Source organism: Artemia franciscana, chromosome 11 (assembly GCF_032884065.1).
Source record: "Artemia franciscana chromosome 11, ASM3288406v1, whole genome shotgun sequence".
Lineage (NCBI taxonomy): Eukaryota > Metazoa > Arthropoda > Branchiopoda > Anostraca > Artemiidae > Artemia > Artemia franciscana.
In genome coordinates this window covers 18,506,113-18,525,187 of record NC_088873.1, presented here as the reverse complement: position 1 = coordinate 18,525,187, position 19,075 = coordinate 18,506,113, and the positions used below count along the sequence as shown (strand labels likewise).

Below are 19,075 nucleotides of genomic sequence, written 5' to 3'. Positions count from 1 at the left end.
GACGAAGGTGTGATTAGTCAAAGAAAATCCCCAGGAAAAGACGAGAAAATAAAAAGACAAAGATGTGAATTAGTCAAAGAAATTTATCACGAAAGATGATAAAATAAAAAGACAAGGATGTGGACTAGTCAAACAAACTTGTCAGGAAACATGAGAAAAAAAAGTCTTCATGTAAGACCTATCACATTTCGTCTATCTGAAAAGTGGTGTCCTGCAGCGAAACAATAAAGAAAAAAAGATTTGTGTCAAAAAATGGGACTAAATCAGCTGATTTGAGCACGAACGTGAATATTTGAAGAATACAACAAAGATCGAAAAAGGAAGGAACTATATTTCCTTGATTGACGACACAAATGTGTTTAAATTCAGATAAAACACATTAAATTCAGATAACATACACTTTAAGGCATGTGATTTCTAATAACTGTTCACAGTCCGGCAATAACATCCAAATAAGGATATACGACAAAAAAAGTAACACGTAATAATATCAGGTTTATATTTGCTCTAAGAAGAAAGTTAAACATGCATTTTTTAGCATTTATTTAACTTAATATTTAGTTTGAACTTCGACTTTATCATCTAAATGGGTTTTTATATTAGAAAGGCAATTTAGTCGACGAAATTTATATTTTTAGCTATTTTATATTTTTCTACGTTCTCATCTTTGTGGTGTTTACGTATTTTTCTTAATTCTCCCGTTTTTGATATACAAAAAAAAATAGACTTAACAACTGAGCCAAACTTTTTGTCTGGATATAATAAATAGTGAAAACTAGATATAATTAAGGGAAATAAAATACGATAAATAGATAAAATAAGCTTAAAAGATTTAATTTTATAAACAGATATAATTTGAAAATAACAGAGTTCTAAAATATGGTTGGCCAGTGTTACCATAGAATTAAAGATAGTGTCGCAGCTGAGGTCGCTACATTTCTATGGTAGTCCATTTTTTAACCTACTTGACTTGGTACTAAAACATCCTGACGAATTTTTAATTCTAAGAAAAGTTACCCCGGGAAAATTTATGTTTGGTTTTAAGAGATAAAGCTTCGCTGATCAAATAATTCTTTAAAATACGAGAAAAATTTCCAAAGTCACATACTTCTAAAGTTATCAAAATAAAGAACTGTTCCTTATCGAAAAATTCAAATTGGGATATTTGAAATCAGCGCAAGAAGTAGTAGTAGAAATACAAGGAGAAAAAAAATATTAAGAGGTCTTTAAGTCCAAAAAGAACAAAATCACTCAATATTTAAAATATATAATTTCCTGACTGTTTTTCTGCGAAAACGCTACGCGATAGAAAATTATTGAGTAAACTTTTAAAATCAACAAAAAATATTGCTAAAAAGGGCTAGCATAATCCGAAAGACCATAGCAGTCATGCTTACAGATTCATCCACTCTGAAACCATCTTTATCAGCAGACATCCGGATTATTTCACCTCCTATACCTTGAAGTGCAAATATTATTTCTCTCAATAACTTCTTGTGTGAACCAGGATTAGCATCAATACCATTATCATATGCACGGAGCTGTCTTGGAGGATGCGATGTAGCTGCAAATGTCATTTTGGCAAATTAGTGTAGCTGCAAATGTCAAAATGTTTGACATTTTGGCAAATGTCAAATGTCAAATTAGTTACAAACAGAACTACATTGGACAACTATATTGGATATATTAGATACACAACTATATTGGATATTGAAAATGTAAGAAATATATTAGCAGAGGACTGGATCACAAAGGCATTCAGACTTTTAAAGTAAAATTTCTTGCTTTAAAGATAATATATTTATTTAGTCAAAACTTTACTACTTCACATATTTTTATTGCTTACAATTCATTTTCTTGCTCTTAATTTCTCTTCATTTTTTCTCTTACATCTTTTCTTATTTTAAAAATATTTTTTCTTGAGTTTACACTTACAATTTATCTACTAAATTTTTATGTTTAATAGGGGCAAGAGAAAACTGGATATTTTTTTTTTACTTGTGTCTTATGGCCACCACACTCAAGAATTGAAGTTAGGTTAATCATTATGAAATATACTAAAATACGATGTATATAATAGTTTGGTAACAAAATGATGATAACTACAACAAAGAATTATGGAAGGGGTGCCGCCAAGACCGCATTATATTAAATACAACCTAAACTAACCTAACCTAACCAAAATACCAACTAAATATTTAATCAAAATCTAGCTACGATGTAGTTTCCCATCGAGCCAAAAATAATATTGTCTGGCATAAATAATATGAAAACCGGTTATTGTGTCATGTTCGCGATACAAAATCTCGAGAGAACTTGAGCGTGGTGGCATTAAGACACAAATACCTGTTTTTTAATATGCAAGTGCGTAAGCGCCTCAGGAGTTTTTTATCTTTTCAAACAAACAGGTATTTATTAATCCATCTATTTATAACCCACTCAATACAAAAGTAAGCAACGTTGGATTAATAATAACAAAAAACGGTACAAGAGAAAAATACATAATCACCTAAAAATTGGACAAGACAGTGGTGAGGGGATGACCCACGGATACACTCATCAGGAGTAAAGTTTTGATATACGCAAGATTTATTAGTTTGTAGTGGCCAATAAAAAATAAATAATAGAATTAATAACTGTCAAATATAAAATTACGTTTGTTAAATAGAAAATAAAATTAAATAGTTATTATCACTACACCTCGTGAAGCTCGTACTCTTTACGGCATGTTGGTTGACGTAGCAATACCAAGAAGCACCTTATATGAGTGCAATTTCTACACATATTTTTTTTTTCTTTGTGTTAGACATCAATATTTGATTTTTAATTTATATTCCAGCGTATTATTGTTTCTGTGTTGAACAACATTACCAAATAAAGCAGAACTTATTTGTTCTTTGTATTTTCACTAGTTTTGTATAAGACTATGAATACCCTAGTTATATTCAGTCACAATCATTAAACCCTGTCCCTCCCCCTCTGCAAATATTGTAGGCCACCAGCCCCTCCCCTAAAAAATTTAGGTAAGCCTCTTTGCCCCAATCCTCTCTCAAGGGAGACCCAAGAAACACGTAAAAATACCCAAAATTTGGATATCGCTTTGACTGGGGAAGAAGAACATTTTTCAAAGTAGAGGGCTTGATTTATTTGTGTGGAAACACTGGTGTATTTATAATTATAGTTATAGAGTTGTGTTTATAATTACAAAGTAGACAGATGATCTTATAAATTCACCTCTTTTTGATTTGTCTGACCCTGCCAACAAAAAAATTCTGCAACTTCATTAACAAAAACCCCAAAAGGTATTCAATCCTCCCTAAAAGGTATTCAATCCTCCCCAAAAAGTATCCACATGTATCCAAGGATGACCAAATCTGAATTCTGCCCAAAAATGAGGTTCTTACCAAAAAGTATTTATCCTTTGCCGGAGATCTTCTCATGCTTGCAGCTTACGATGGGTAACATTAAATTTAATGAATCTTAAATATTTGGAATCTGCAAAATAAGCCAATTCTTTTGACATACCTATTGAATCGAAATTACGTTTTTTACAGTTTCAGTTATTATTGAGCCACGTCACTCCTTACTTTCAGTTCGTAACCACGAACTGTTTGATAGACATATCAGAACTCTTCCCAAAAGCTCTTTAATTCTCCCGAAAAGGTATTAATCTCTCCCCAAAACACATTCGTCCGTTCCCATAGGTGGGCAGACCAGAGTTCTCCCCGAAACTGATCCCTGTATTTACCTCAAATGGGAAATCTGAATGCTCCCTAAGAATTCCTCAATTCTCCTCAAAACCTACAAAAGCACAGCTACATATGGGCAAATCCGAATTCACCACAACAAGTGTTTATTTTTTGCCAGCAACGTCTCTGTGTGAGCTCAGATACGCTGATAAAACAGTATCTCAGTAAACAAAAACTTATATTAAAAAGCAGTCGAGTATTCAAGCTATGATGAGGGAATGTTTAATTTTGCAATTGTATATCTAAAGAGGCAGACGGTTTCTTTATGTAAGAAATAGTTTCTAATGCACAAGAAATGGCTTAGAACAGTCCATCCACATATTTTCCTTTTTTCTAGTGTTTCCAAATGAAAGAAGCGGGTAAATTGAATGAAAAATAGAACATAAAATGGGCCAGCTAGTCTTAAACTGTGACAAAAAAAAAAAGGAGAATTCTGATCTCCCGTGTCAAGCAACTATCTATACAGTCAGGAAGGGTGTGTTGTTCCTTAACATACTATTGGATCTTAAATCATTTCACAATCCTAATAAAGGGGGGGGGGATGCCAGAATTTCCTCTCACTCAATTGGACTATCTGTCTTGACTCTTTCTACAATTAGCCATGACTTGATGCCCACAACTATTTGATTTTATTTCAAAAATCAAGTAGACCATTAATCAAATAAATGATTCAACAATACTATCAGATTTAAAAATGTTTATATACTAATAAGGATAAAGTTTTTCACATTATCCACATTTATTATCCATTATTTCCACACATTATTATCCACATCTGCAAATTCGGCTTACGACCAGAGAGATTTGCTGGGAGACTTAAACTCGAATGAAAAAAGGGTCAATCGTAATATTCTTCCACGCTAAGGAACTATCTGTACAGTCAGGAAGACTGTATTGTTTCTTAACGAACTACTGCATTTTTAAGTCATTTTATTATCCAAATGTGCAAATTCAGCTTGCAATATGACAGATTTGCTGGAAGACTTAAACTCTAGTGAAAAAAGGGCCAATCGTAATATTCTCCCAGACTAAGCAACTATCCCAACAGTCAGTGTCTTAACCTACTGTTGCATTTTTAAGTCATTTTATTATCCACATTTGCAAATTAGGCTTGAAATCTGGGAGATTTGCTGGAAGACTTAAACTCTAGTGAAAAAAGGGCCAATCGTAATATTCTTCGAGGCCAAACAACTATCAACACAGTCAGGACAACTGCTATGTCTGGACTTACCATGGTCCTTAAATCATTATATTATTGTCATTTACAAATTTGTTTAGTAATCTGGATGATTTTCAAATCCCATTGAATTGACATTTGTATGTTCCTAAATCAGAGGGCGCATTTGATGTTCTTCTTTTCGAAAAGAAACAGATATATTCATTTTAATGAAATTAAAAACTCTATCCTAGTTAGTACATTAACATTTTTAAATCTGACAGTATAGTTGAATCATTTATTTAATTAATAAAGTATTCCATGACAAAAACGTACCGCAAGGGAGGTGTGTAGCAATGACTATGTGACAATAAAAAGATAATAAAAAACAAATTTCATAAAACACTTGGACAATTGTAATAGCAGAAAAAGAACCGAAATTTAGCCAGTTCCTCATTGCAAGTGTTTTATTTAGTCACTCAAACCTGTACTTGAATAAGGGCGTAACGGCGCACCATAAAAAGTAATCTATAAACAGTTCGTGGTAACGAACTGTAAGTAAGAAGCGATGCAGATCAATATTACTATCAAACTCCCATGAGTTTGAGAAAGTTTGCCTGATTTTCGCAAAAGGGGGAACACGCCCTAAAAGTCAAAAACATTATATTCAGAGTATACGAGGATCCTATGCTGAATTTTGAATTTTTTGCGAGAAGAAAGATCATGGATGTGTGTTTATTTGATTGATTCCTTTTTTATGGGTGATCGCATCGAACCAATAGTTCTAGAATGTCGATAGAGGGCTCATTAGAACGGAAATCAAAAGTTCTAGTGCCCTTTTTGAGTGGCGAAAAAGATTGGAAGGCAACTGGCCCCCTCCCACCTTTTTTCCTAACAGTCATCCGATCAAAATTCTAAGATAGCCATTTTGTTCAACATAGTTAAAAATCACAGTAACTATGTCTTTGAGGATAACATAGCCCACCAGAGACCCTGGGGAAAGTTTTTCAAGTCATGAAATTTGCCCATAGTTTACGTATAATATTTCTAATTGAGATATTGACATACTACGTAAAGTATGCAGACATTTTTGGGAAGAATTTTCCACGGGATGATTTTTGGCATGATTTTGAAAACAATAAGAAATAAAAGCCCTTTTCAAATGAAAGTGGGCTAAGAAAAAAATTTCAGTCAGGATTGTCTGCAAGAGATTTTTCAGGCGTAATTTTCAGCTAGAATGGAATTGTCTGGAGGGGGATTTTCCTGGTGTGTGGGGGGTGTATTTTGTCTGGGAAAAACTTCACATGGAGAGATTTACTGTGAGGGGGAGGATTTTACTTGGAGGGGAAGCCGGATTTCCCGGCATCATTTTAAAAAGATCAGAAATTAATTTTAAAAAGCAGGTTCTTTCAACTGAAAGTGAGGAGCAACATCAAAACCTAAAACGAACAGAAATTACAATGTATATGAGGGGGTTACCCCCTCCTCAATACCTAGCTCTTTATGCTACTTAATGAAATTGTTAACTAATAATTTTCCTTGATTTATGAAGTGGGAAAATGGCTCTAGAGTTTGCAGTACCGACATTTTCTGAAACTATTTACTAGGCGTGCGATTATTTAAAAGTTATTTATTATTATCAACAACAACAGCAATATCATATCTGTTTTGTTTATTACAGTTTTACAGCAAAGAAAAACAATTTTATGCATTTATGATTCCAGCTCTTGGGAACATTGTTTTGCTAGCTTTTTTTGTGTTGCCACTGAATCTTTGTTGTGCCCCTAACTGATATTACACAGCCTAGAATCAGTGAACTTTCCAGAGGAAATTTTACACGGGAGGAAAATTTGCCAAAATTAATATGCAAATTTCGTTTTCATTTTTCATCTACGGTGAGCCAAATTCGAACCTACATTAGTTGAAAAAGTGTTTTTAACTGAAAGTAAGAAGCAATATTAAAACTTAAACGAACAGAAATTATTCCATGTATGAAAGGGGCTGTCTCCTCCTCAACACCCTTTTCTTTACACAGAAGTTTGACTGTTTGTCACAACCTTACTTCTAAGTATTAATACTAGTGTAAAGATCGGGGAGCTGAGGAGGGGACAGCCCCTTTCATATATGGGATTAATAATCAAATAAAGCTTCTAGACTTGCTATTTAAAGCTGATTTACGAAGTGGAAAATGGCTGTAGAATTTGCAGTAACCACATTTTTTCAAACTATTTAGGCGTGCGATTATTTAACCAGTTGTTTATTATTATCAACAACAACAGCATATCACTACCTGTCTTGTTTATGACAAGCTTGTTTATTTATAGCTAAGAGAGACAATTTAATGTATTTATAATTTCAGCTCTTAGAAACATTATTTTGCTAGCTTTTTTTGTGTTGCCAATGAAGCTTTTTTGTGCACCTAACCGATATTACACAGCCTAGAATCTGTGATTCAGCCTAGAAATTTTTCAAGGGGGGAAACTTTGCCAAAATTAATATACGGATTTTGTTTTATATTTTTTGTGTATGGGGAGCCAAATTCGAACCTGTATTAGTTGAAAAACGTTCAGAAATTAAATTTAAAGAAAAATTATGTTTTTCAACCGAAAGTAAGAAGCAACATTAAAACTTAAAGGAATAGAAAATATTCCATATATAAAAGGGGCTTTCCCCTCCTCAACGCCCCATTTTTTTACGCAGAAGTTTGACTCTTTGTCACGACTCTACTTTTAAGTATTAAAAACTTTAGCGTAAAGATTGGGGAGTTTTAACTATTTAATAGGCGTGCAGTTACTTAAGCAGTTGTTTATTATTATCAACAACAACAGCATATCATTATCTGTTTTGTTTACTACAGTTTTACAGCAAATGAAAACAAGAAGGAGCGACATTAAAACTTAAACCAACAGAAATTACTCCTTATATGAAAAGGGCTATCTCCTCCTCAACGCCCCGCTCTTTGCGCTAAAGTTTTACTCTTTGTCAAAAACTCTACTCTTTAAAATAATAAAAGCTTTAGCGTAAAGAGCAGGGCGTTGAGGAGGGGACAGCCCCTTTCATATACGGAATTTATTTCTGTTCGTTTTAAGTTTTAATGTCACTCCTTAATTTCAGTTAAAAGAAAACTACTTTTTTTATTCACTTAATACCAAATACGAAATGGCATCCTACTTAGTAAAAACATAAGTAGGGAATAAGATATTATTTTATGAAATACCTTATTTTTGAAAATTTACTGTCTGTTTTATGGATTGAATAATCAAATAATCCAGTTGGGGTAGTTTTATTAAACTTGAATTCATTTGTACGAAAAGTTAAGAAATTGAAGTGTTGCTAATCAAGATCACAGACTCGCAACCATGCATTGCATGCCTCAAGATCAGGCAATGCCGCTACTGGCTCACACACAGTATCTGTCAACCCTGAATTTTAAAAGTTGAGACTTAATGACATTGCGTCTCTATTATTTCTGAATGCTGAGGGAGCAGATGTCGAAGACGGGTTTTAAAAATTCGCAAATAGTTCACAAGTCGACACTGAGTTTTGCTGAGGGAGCAGATGTCGAAGACAGGTTTTAAAATTCGCAAATAGTTCACAAGTCGACACTGAGTTTTGCTGAGGGAGTAGATGTCGAAGACGTGTTTTAAAAATTCGCAAATAGTTCACAGGTCGACACTGAGTTTTGCTGAGGGAGCAGATGTCGAGACGGGTTTTAAAAATTCGCAAATAGTTCGCAAGTCGACACCGAGATTTGTAAAAGAAACTCAGTGTCGGTCTGTTTCCATCCCCATGTGGGAATCGGAAACAGACCGATTCCCACATGGCTTACCCAAAACGTTTTCTTCTCGAAAATACCTTAATTTACCGTGTTCGACACAGCGATCAGCGTCAAAACGGACTCACTGAGAGGGCTAAGGTATGGTTAATTTTGAGAAACAGACCAATTATATGAAACATTTTAGAAATAATAGGCAAAATCGTGAGATTTTCGAAATTCTAAAGGAACGGGTACCGGAAGGCCTTCTCTGTGCAGGCCTGAGATAAATATACATATTACTCAAGGTTCTTTGAACCCATGCTGGGTTTCTTAAAGTTATAATCTAGGCAGAGCGTTCTGAACGAATCCAAACTGAGTTTTAAACCGTGCTGAGTTTTAGAACTGCTTTGAGTTTTAAAAAACACTTCTTACTTGCATCATCTTAAGGAGATATCTATTATTTGCAATAGTTTATGTATTATAGTCTACTGTGTCTAAATACTGAGGGACCAGAAATTCGTGGTGAGTTTTAAAACTATCACTTACTGACATTGCCTCTAAGTGGTTTATCTACAATTGCGGTTGTTGATAAATTATCCTCTATTGTTTCTAAATGCTGAGGCAGCAGAAATCCAGGCTGAGTCCCTGTGCTGTTCAAAGTAGAATCTCTGAGGCAATAAAGTAGTACCACTACAGACACCCGATTTCGCAGAACTCTCTGAAATAAAGGTAAAAATATCACAAATATATACCCCTTCACACATTACTTTACACTTACTGACATTGCCTCTAAGTGGTTTATCTACAATTGCGGTTGTTGATAAATTATCCTCTATTGTTTCTAAATACTGAGGCAGCAGAAATCCAGGCTGAGTCCCTGTGCTGTTCAAAGTAGAATCTCTGAGGCAATAAAGTAGTACCACTACAGACACCCGATTTCGTAGAATTCTCTGAAATAAAGGTAAAAATATCACAAATATATACTCCTTCACACATGAAGGAATTCCACTCCCAGATTTTTCCTCTGAGAAAATTATGGACTAAAAAGGCATGATTGGAGTTTCAAGTCCCTTTCCCACAAGACAAACTTTCCTGGAATTTGTGCCTCCACTTTATCAAACTTTCAGCCCTGTAAATTGAATTTGAATACATTTGTATAATATCGATATAAACAAAACTAAAAAATTAATTCGCTATTTTCCCCTGGGATTACTTAATTTTACCAGAAAGGTACTTTGAGGGGTCTTAGATTCTTTGTTCCTAAGCGGGTTGGCGATAACTCTTTCAGAACACTCTCAAAGTATTGACCTTGTGAACACCCATGCATGTGTATAACCATTAAATAATGAAGTAAAAAAAAAGTCGGCATCTAAAAAAAAAGTCGGACGTCCAGGTTATCCAAGCGGGAAGGATGTCCCTTTAAGCCAGAAACCCAGATAGCATTCAAAAGAAACAGAAGATTCAGATATGGCTCAAACCCTTCGCTTCTAGAAACACCCACAAAGCATCTGAAAAGGCCCTTTGATTTAAGTATATTTTATATCTTGACCAGCCCTTTTATGAATTAAATAAAAAAAAAGTTTTTTTTAACTGAAAGTAAGGAGCGACATTAAAACTTAAAACGAACAGAAATTACTCCATATATAAAATGGGTTGCCACCTACGCAATCCCTCGCTCTTTACGCTAAAGTTTTTAATTGTTTTAAAAAGTAGAATCGTGATAAAGAGTCAAACTAAAAACAATTAAAAACAAAGTTTTTAATTGTTTTAAAAGGTAGAATTGTGATAAAGAGTCAAACTTTAGCGTAAAGAGCGAGGGATTGCGGAGGTGACAACCCATTTCATATATGGAGTAATTTTTGTTAGTTTTAAGTTTTAATGTAGCTCCTTACTTTCAGTTAAAAAAAACAGTTTTTTTTTATTTAATTTCTGAACGTTTTTGAATTAATGCATGTTTGATTTTGGCTCTCCGCATTATTAAAATGAAATTTGCATATTAATTCTTTTTTTGAATAAATGGCTTTCTCTTAGTTTTGATCAGACGATTTTGAGAAATAAGGGGTGGGGAAAAAGGCCTAGTTGCCCTCCAATTTTTCGGTTACTTAAAAAGGCAACTAGACCTCTTAATTTTTAACGAATGTTTTTATTAGTAAAAAATATACGTAACTTAAGAATTAACTTACGTAACAAATTTTTATATTCTTATTTTTTTATTATGTATACGAGGAGGTTTGTCCCCTCGTTAATACCTCGCTCTTTACACAAAATCTTAAGTTTCGTCCCAATTCTTTAAAAATGACCCCTGAATCAGAAAGGCCGTAGAATAAATAGTTGAAATTACTAAAAATATTTTATAAAATAATTTAGGAGGAGATAAATTCCTCGCTCTTTATGCTAAAGTATTTTTAGAACCCCTAATATGCATAATAATCTCTTTTCGTTTTAAGTTTTAATGCTATTCCTTACTTTCAATTGAAAAAACTTTTTCATGTTTATTTTTTCATTGTTTTATTTTATAGTAATGCTAGAAAATCCCGCGCCCTTTTCATTGAATTTCTCTTCCCGAATGACATATTCCTCCAAGGAAAGATCCTCCCACATAGCCCCCTCCCCTCAACCCCACCCCCCAACCAAACAAATCCCCCTGAAAACGTCTGAACACTTCTCAATAACCATTACTGTATGTAAAAACTGGTCAAAGATTGTAACTTGCAGCCCCTCCCCCAGGGACTATGGGGGAGTAAGTCATCCCCAAAGACATAGTTATTATGGTTTTCGACTATGCGCAACAAAATGGCTATCTCAAAAATTTGATCCGTTGACTTTGGGAAAAAACGAGCGTGGGAGGGGACCTAGGTGCCCTCCAATTTTTTGGTCACTTAAAAAGGGCATTAGAACTTTTCATTTCCGTTAGAATGAGCCCTCTTGCGAAATTCTAGGATCACTTGTCCCATACGATGACCCCTGGAAAAAAAAAATAATAAAAAAATTAATAAACACGCACCCGTGATGTCTTCTGGCAAAAAAATACGAAATTCCACATTTTTGCAGATAGGAGCTTGAAATGTTTGTCAAAGGTTCTCTGATACGCTGAATGCGATGGTGTGATTTTCGTTAAGATTCTTTGACTTTTAGGGGGTGTTTACCCCTATTTTCCAAAAAAGGCAAATTTTCACAGGCTCGTAACTTTTGATGACAAAGACCAAATTTGATGAACTTATATATTTGAAATCAGCATGAAAATCCAATTCTTTTGATGTATCTTTAAGCATCAAAATTCCGTTTTTTAGAGTTTCGTTTACTATTGAGCCGGGTCGCTCCTTACTACAGTTCGTTACCACGAACTGTTTAATTTAATCGATCAGGATTTCCCAAAACAAGAGTAACTTCGCTCATCCTAATTTGGATTGACCTATCAAAAAGCAGAGTAAGAAATTCTATCGCACGAAAAACTGTCGTAGTTCAACAGGACTTACAGTAGAGTAAATAATAGCATCTGCTAGCAAACCCCGATGTGTTCCGTAGAACAATTAGAGGCTGACTTACGGTCCAAACTAGGACTCGAGAAGGTATTTTTAGCTTCTAGATTAACGCCTTCCATGGAGAAGGTTTATGTTTCCTGTGCAATTTTAGGTGTCTTATTTTTCTGCTCTCCTTCAGTTTTAAGACATCAACAGATGACGACAATTTTGAAGTCATTTAAGAGTTGATATGCAGCTACTGTACGACACTTTTGTACAGTAGATACTGTTTTAAAATAAGTGTAAAAAGCTGTTTAGATTGAAAATACACTGAACATTTTTGACGCTTCTCCAATAATAAGTAAAATCATAATTCTGGCTCGGTGAATGGACACTATTTAATCCAGTGATATAAGTATCTTATCCTCCTTCATAGACTACAAGCAGTCACCGGTCATGTTATTGACGAGTATCAAGCATGATCTCGACAAGGAAGATCAACTATCAACCAAATCTTTATTGTCCACCAGTTGATGGACCGATACACTGAGATTAACAGAGAGCGTTATTACCTATTCATAGATTTTCGACAGCCCTTTGATTTCATATGGAGGAAAGGTATGCGGCATATTTTAAGATATTGCAATGTCCCAGATAAATTCCTCAAAATCGTTGAGTACATGTACAATCAGTTCAAAACCAAAATTGTGACTACCGTAGGGCTCTCTGATGAATTCTCGAAAACTTCTGGAGTTCTCCAGGGATACATCCTATCCCTGCATTTGTTCAACCTTTTCTCCGTGCCATTATATCTCTCATACCCACTGAGCATGGGCGAAAATAGGTGGGATCCTACTTGATAAACTAGCGTACGTTGATGATATTGACCAGCAAGCTACAACCACTGAAAAACTCCAAGGACAGACCGACAGCATCTGTGAAGCAATGAAGTCGTTTGGGATATAGATTAATGCAAACAGAACTAGATCTACGTTGCATCGGCAACGTGAGGTGTTACAGCAACTTTGTTCGGTTTCACAGAGTAAAGTGTTGCGAGAGCAACACTTTAGTTTTGTTTCTTCGCTTTGATTAAACGCTGAAGTTGTTAATCTGTAAGGATCTTAAAATAAATACTAGGTACACCAACTCACAAAAGTTGCAAACCCCTCACTGCAACTAGCAAAAAGTTGCAAGCCCGTCATCGCTAAAGATGATTGTAGCCTAACAGCTGATGATTACTTATAAGTCCTCAACATGTCTTACCACCGGAACCAAATTGGTCTTACCATCAAATACACCGGAAACAAATAATAGGTACACCAACTAGCAAAAGTTACGAAACCCTCATTGCCAAAGATGATTCTGAGCTAACAGCCGACTGTTACTTAAAACCCTCTATATGTCTCACAATTGGTATCGGCCTATTTTTGCTTTCAGTGTGTAACTTACTACTAAAGTTGTCAACCAATTTAAACTTTCAAACTGGTATATTTCATGAAGGAATTTTTCTATCAAAAAATGGATGGTATATACTTTAATCAGCTCATCAAGAGCTATCGACTACCGTCGAAAAAAAAACTATCTGTCTTAGTTCAAAAGTTGACTTTTTTGCCGTAGGCCAACTTTCTAATGGTATCATTTAGAAAGGAGAAACGGATAAACTTTAATTTCTTTAGCAATGAGAGAAATTTTAAAGTTTAAGAGGCACATCTGATACCATTTCTGCATCGGTTTTTGGTTTCAGTAAGTACCTTACTACTGAAGTTGTCAACCCCTTTAAAATTTCAAACTGACATATCTCATGAAGAAATTTTTCTACCAAAAAAAGGATGACATAAACTTTGATCAGCTCATCAAGAGCTATTGATTGCCGTCGAAAAGAAATCTATCTGTCTTAGTTCAAAAGTTGACTTTTTTGCCGTAGGCAAAGTTTCTAACGTCATTACTTAGAAAGGAGCAAAGGATAAACTCTAATTTCTTTAGCAATGAGAGAACTTTTAAACTTTAAGAGGCACATCTGATACCATTTCTCTATTGCAATCCCAAGTGCAAAAAACCAAATGATAAATAAAGCTAAAATCACGAACAGAAATGGGTAGAAACACAAGTAAAAACCATCCTTTTTGGCCCCAGGCAAGAGTTCTACTAAGCTTTCCAAATTGTAAAGTCATATTTGTCAATCCAGTCTAAGGTCCACATTTTCCGTAAAAACCGCAGAGGTTAGACCCTTACCACTTTCTAGGAATAAGCTGAAATCGGGGTACTAGGAAAAAAAAAAAAACACAACAAAACCAAAGTGTTGGTCTCGCAACACAGCTAAAGTCATGGTTAAATCATCCAAGGACATTACGAATCCCCCGTCTATAATAGCCGAAGGTGAGCAAGTTGAAACAGTAGATCAGTTTCTTTGTCTTGGCAGTCTATTAACGGCTGATAATTGCCACACTGCCGACAGTAAAGTCCGCCTAGTCCTTGCCAGCTCTATTTCCAGAAGATTCAAATTTATGGAAGTTCAGCCATCTTCCAAACCATTTTTCTCGAAGGAGGGGGGGGGGTCATAAACTTTATAACACGTTAGAATTTCTTTATATTCATTTTTGTTACGTTTTTACTAGTCGGACGAACATTTCGAGAGGGGAGATTCAAACCTGCTAACCTGGATACGGCCTTGCTTGGAGAATAAAAGTAGAAAAACGAGCGCACTCGCATTAGAAATGTTATGTCTACGTCGGATAGTGAAGATTAAGTACAGAGACCGCGTCACCAATGAAGAAATCCGGAGAAGACTAAAAATCACCAGAGACGGTCCTAAACCATGTTAGAAGACAACAGTTACGCTGGCTCGGGTACGCAAAGAGAATGGACCCTATTCGACTACTCAAGACCTCGCTCGAAGGGACTACTGAAGGACGTCAACCACGGAGAAGGCCTTGCAAGAGTTGGATTGACGACTTTGGCCAGCAACATATCAACAAAACTACCCAGAACTGTACCTGACAGAACAGTATAACGAGCAATGATCCTTGAATCGAAAGGAGCAGCCCAAAAACTTCTCATGAAGATGGATGGGACTTAAATAACTAACTTACTAACTTGTTGTAAGAATCATAGTACCAAGAACAAACTGAGAAACACCAAGACACACTGAGAGCATTAAGAACACCAACGTCTTATGCTCCATAGACGTACCATGACAAACTTCAACTTATTACAGTTACTAATCTAAAAAACTTATTTAGCTAATCTAGTCATCGATAGAAACATCACTAGGCTATTCTTTTATTTTATTTTCTGCAACTGTGTTCTCGGCTTTCTACTACAAATGACGTTCATTGCAGCTTCGAAATTACTAAGTTGAGAGGTGGCGACAAACGCTAGCAACATACACCTTTCATGCTCAGAACTTTTATTGTACACCTTTATTTGGCCGCTTTATTCGACTATTAAAATCTATTTCATATTCCCAGGCCATAGGAGCTTCTCCTTGAAGTTTCATTTATAAAGCAAAACAACTTTATAACTTAACATAAGTTTTTAAACATTAACAAATGCCTCACAAGCTTAAAACATTTGGGACTTGTTAATTATTTTTAATAGATGCTCTTACAAATATTGAACAAAAATTTTCCACAGCCCCACCCCGATAATTAGAACTCACAATGTGGGTTGGAATGAGCCCTTCTGCAGCTTTTTACAAAATAATTGTTCTCTGCATTGACGCCCCAGGAAAAGTTTTCTGTGCCTGTCTTGCAGATTTATTCAGAGTACAACAACCTACCATACAGGAAAACTACCCGGCGAAAGTATAGGGAATATGTAGCTGAAGCACTGAGTGACTTATGACAAAACCACCATTGCCTTTGGGTAAACCTACTACAAAAACAATATCCTTACATATATATATATATATATATATATATATATATATATATATATATATATATATATATATATATATATATATATATATATATATATATATAAATTATTTTCGACTATGCAAGGTAATTTGGTTATTTTTTAATGTTTATTTGTGTTTTGAGACGTAAGCAATAAAGCTAAATTATTCTTAGCTTTATTTCATTAATGGCTTCACTTTTTTCCTTTGTTCTGTTTATTTTATTTCGCTTATTTCTCCTCATTTTTTTAGCCTTATTATTAGTATGATTATTGTCAGTTATATTATTGTTATTTATGTTTGCATCATTAAATTTTTCTAAGCTTTATTAAACTCAAGCGATTAGTTTTAGTGTGGCCACAAGCTCATTGAGCAAGCGCGGGTTGCTCAATGGCTGCATACTGGGCTGCATACAACGCAGCCCAGTATACATTGTATTTGTTTGTTGTATCTTTCAACGTTCCGATTCATTCAATAATGAGATAGCCCTACACAACAAAATACAAAGAACATCAAAATCTGTAATTTCAAAAATGAGAAAAAAAAAACAATTAGAATTTAAGATTTCGAAATTGCGTTCCAATTCATTCAATAATGAGAACATGTATTTGTCATAACGGCATATTATTATATGACGTTTAACGAATATATTCGGTTCAATCTAGCAACGACAAAAGGCAATGTAATGCAAATGCAACAGGCATTAAAATCTGAAATTTCAAAAATAAGCAAAAAAATGAAAATTTAAGGTTTTGAAATCAATCTTTAAATAATCGTTTCCTGAAACATACAGAATTTTTATCCGAAATTCTTGGAGACAAACCAATGAATTGGGTGTACTATATTTCGTAGACAGATGGATAAACATCACTTCGATAAAAGAAAACAGCCCATAATGCCTTTTGGACTATCATAGTCACACTCTTTCTCAGCTGCCATTCAAATAAGTGAAATCAAAGACGTCGTGGGTGACCTTGTTAAAAAATTAATAAGAGCACTAAGAGGAAGAACCAACCTTCAGTGCCCTGAACCTGGCACCCGAAAGGGTTTATACTCATTAAATTTTTCTGCTTCAAACAAAAAAATTATTAACCAAATCTATTTCAGATTCGCCAAGTATTTGCTGCATCTGCCTGCTTGGACCAGTAATTCTTCTCTGGTAGAAAAATTTAGATTGATTCTGCCTGCAAACATTACTGATAAAAGAGTGGAAGATTTCAAATCCTCCGCTAGAAAACTCAACCACCAGTGGTATTCCCTCTTCGTAGAGTATGTAGTTCTGTTAGTGTTTATTGATTGAAATCTCTCTTTTCGTTGTTGTTTATTTTTTCTTTTTATTGTTTTCTTACTCCGTCATTAGGGCTACAAACCCTCCTTTGTTTTGTTAACGGGCCAGAAATAAATTTATTGATTGATTGATAAATAAATATTTAAAATTTATTCCAGGAAATGTCTCACAACAAGATTGTTGTAATTGATCAAATATATTTATGGGACAAGATTGCCAAAACAGGGCTGAAAATTGACAGAATTTTTGTTTTTCATTTTTTTATTGAAACATGACGTATCTGATATTATAATTACTATATAATAATTTTATTAGATATCAAACATAATATCTAATAGCCAGTAGGCCTATATACATGAATAAATTATAATATAGAAAAGTAAAATAATGGATAAAGCTTTTAAATTAAGAAAATGAAACAAATAAAATTGCAAAGCCCCAATATTTTGTTTCCAAACCCAGAAAACTTTATGAAAAACCTAGACTAAAAAAAAGAAGAGAATTACAACACACCATAAAATAGCATACAAAGATGAAAATTATATGCTTGAATTACACCTACCAAAAGATAGCATCTGAATAGAGTTTTTCGAGTTTTTTTAATGATGTTTTTCTGAATGTTTCATTTGTTGTTTTTTTAGGTGGTTTTTTTGTGGTTGATAAAGTTATCTAGATAATAAGCTACATTATTATATTTAGCTTAAACTTTTAATTAAAGTTTTGTTGTTGTCATTTTTCTCAAAAGTTTTCTCTTTATTTATACATTGAAGGGATTGTGCTATAGAAAACTTACACTTCCTTTCAATTTGTCACAAAGTTCAATAAATCGAACACCGTCAGTTTGTCTTCTCTTTTCACAGAAATGGAGTTTGATCCTTTCCATTATGGCAAACTCTTGTGCAGGTGTATACTTCCCACTACCTGGTCCAGTAGCTATGCACTGCATAGCTGATTGCACTGCCATTTTCTTTGCTGTCTCATCTAAAAACATACTTCTTATTTATCTCACTTACACAAAATTGGGCAACTGCTTCTCCTCCATCCTTACAAGAACAACATACATAAAAATGTGAAATTTTACAATATCAAGAAAAACGATGGTTTTCAAACCGTTCTAACTGGCAAAAAAGTGACAGAAAAAAATGTTGTTTCTGATTATTACCTTCCCCCTCCCCGCCACCTTTCTTCATTCTCAATTTTTCAAAAGCTAGTTCTCTTTAAAAATACTCTTAGTTCCTCTAAATGGTGCTGTGCATACAAAAAGGAGATTCCTTAATAATACTATAGACGCATATATTTATTATAAATGGCTATGCTTTGCAATGCGATTTCTTCATTATATGAGAGTTCTTTAACAGATCAAAAGAATTGGCTTTTTATTCTGATTCCAAATATATAAAATTTATTAAGTTTAATGTTACCATCAAAGACTATGAATATGAGAAAATGTGCCTGATTTAAGCGGGGGGAACAGCCCCCGAAAAGAAAGCAATCTTAGTGTAAATTACATCATTAGATTCTGAATATCAGAGAATTCTACTGTAGAGGTTTCAAGTTCTTATCTACAAAAATGTGGATTTTTTTCTGAGAAAAAAGATAACAGATGAGTGTTATCCCCAGGGGTGTCTGAACTGAACCAATGGTCCAAGAACATCAGGAAACGGCTTACTCCAACAGAAATAAAAAGCTCTAGCACCAAAAAAAAAAACTCTGCCATGGAAGAGGAGCATTTTCTGTCATTTTGTAGCACCAAACTATGGTTTTGC

At 34.3% G+C, this 19,075-nt stretch overlaps 1 protein-coding gene across 1 annotated transcript in view; it reads right to left on the bottom strand.

Moving 5' to 3' along the window:
• LOC136032915 (gamma-tubulin complex component 3 homolog) overlaps positions 1 to 19,075 on the bottom strand; it is a 90,546-nt gene that overhangs the window by 56,965 nt on the left and 14,506 nt on the right. Inside the window, exons 3-5 of the mRNA XM_065713374.1 lie at positions 18,103 to 18,290; positions 9,209 to 9,380; positions 1,398 to 1,564 (exon numbers count right to left, since the gene is read on the bottom strand). Of these exons, the coding sequence (XP_065569446.1) occupies positions 1,398 to 1,564; positions 9,209 to 9,380; positions 18,103 to 18,290 (527 nt within the window). The remainder of the gene's footprint in view (positions 1 to 1,397; positions 1,565 to 9,208; positions 9,381 to 18,102; positions 18,291 to 19,075) is intronic.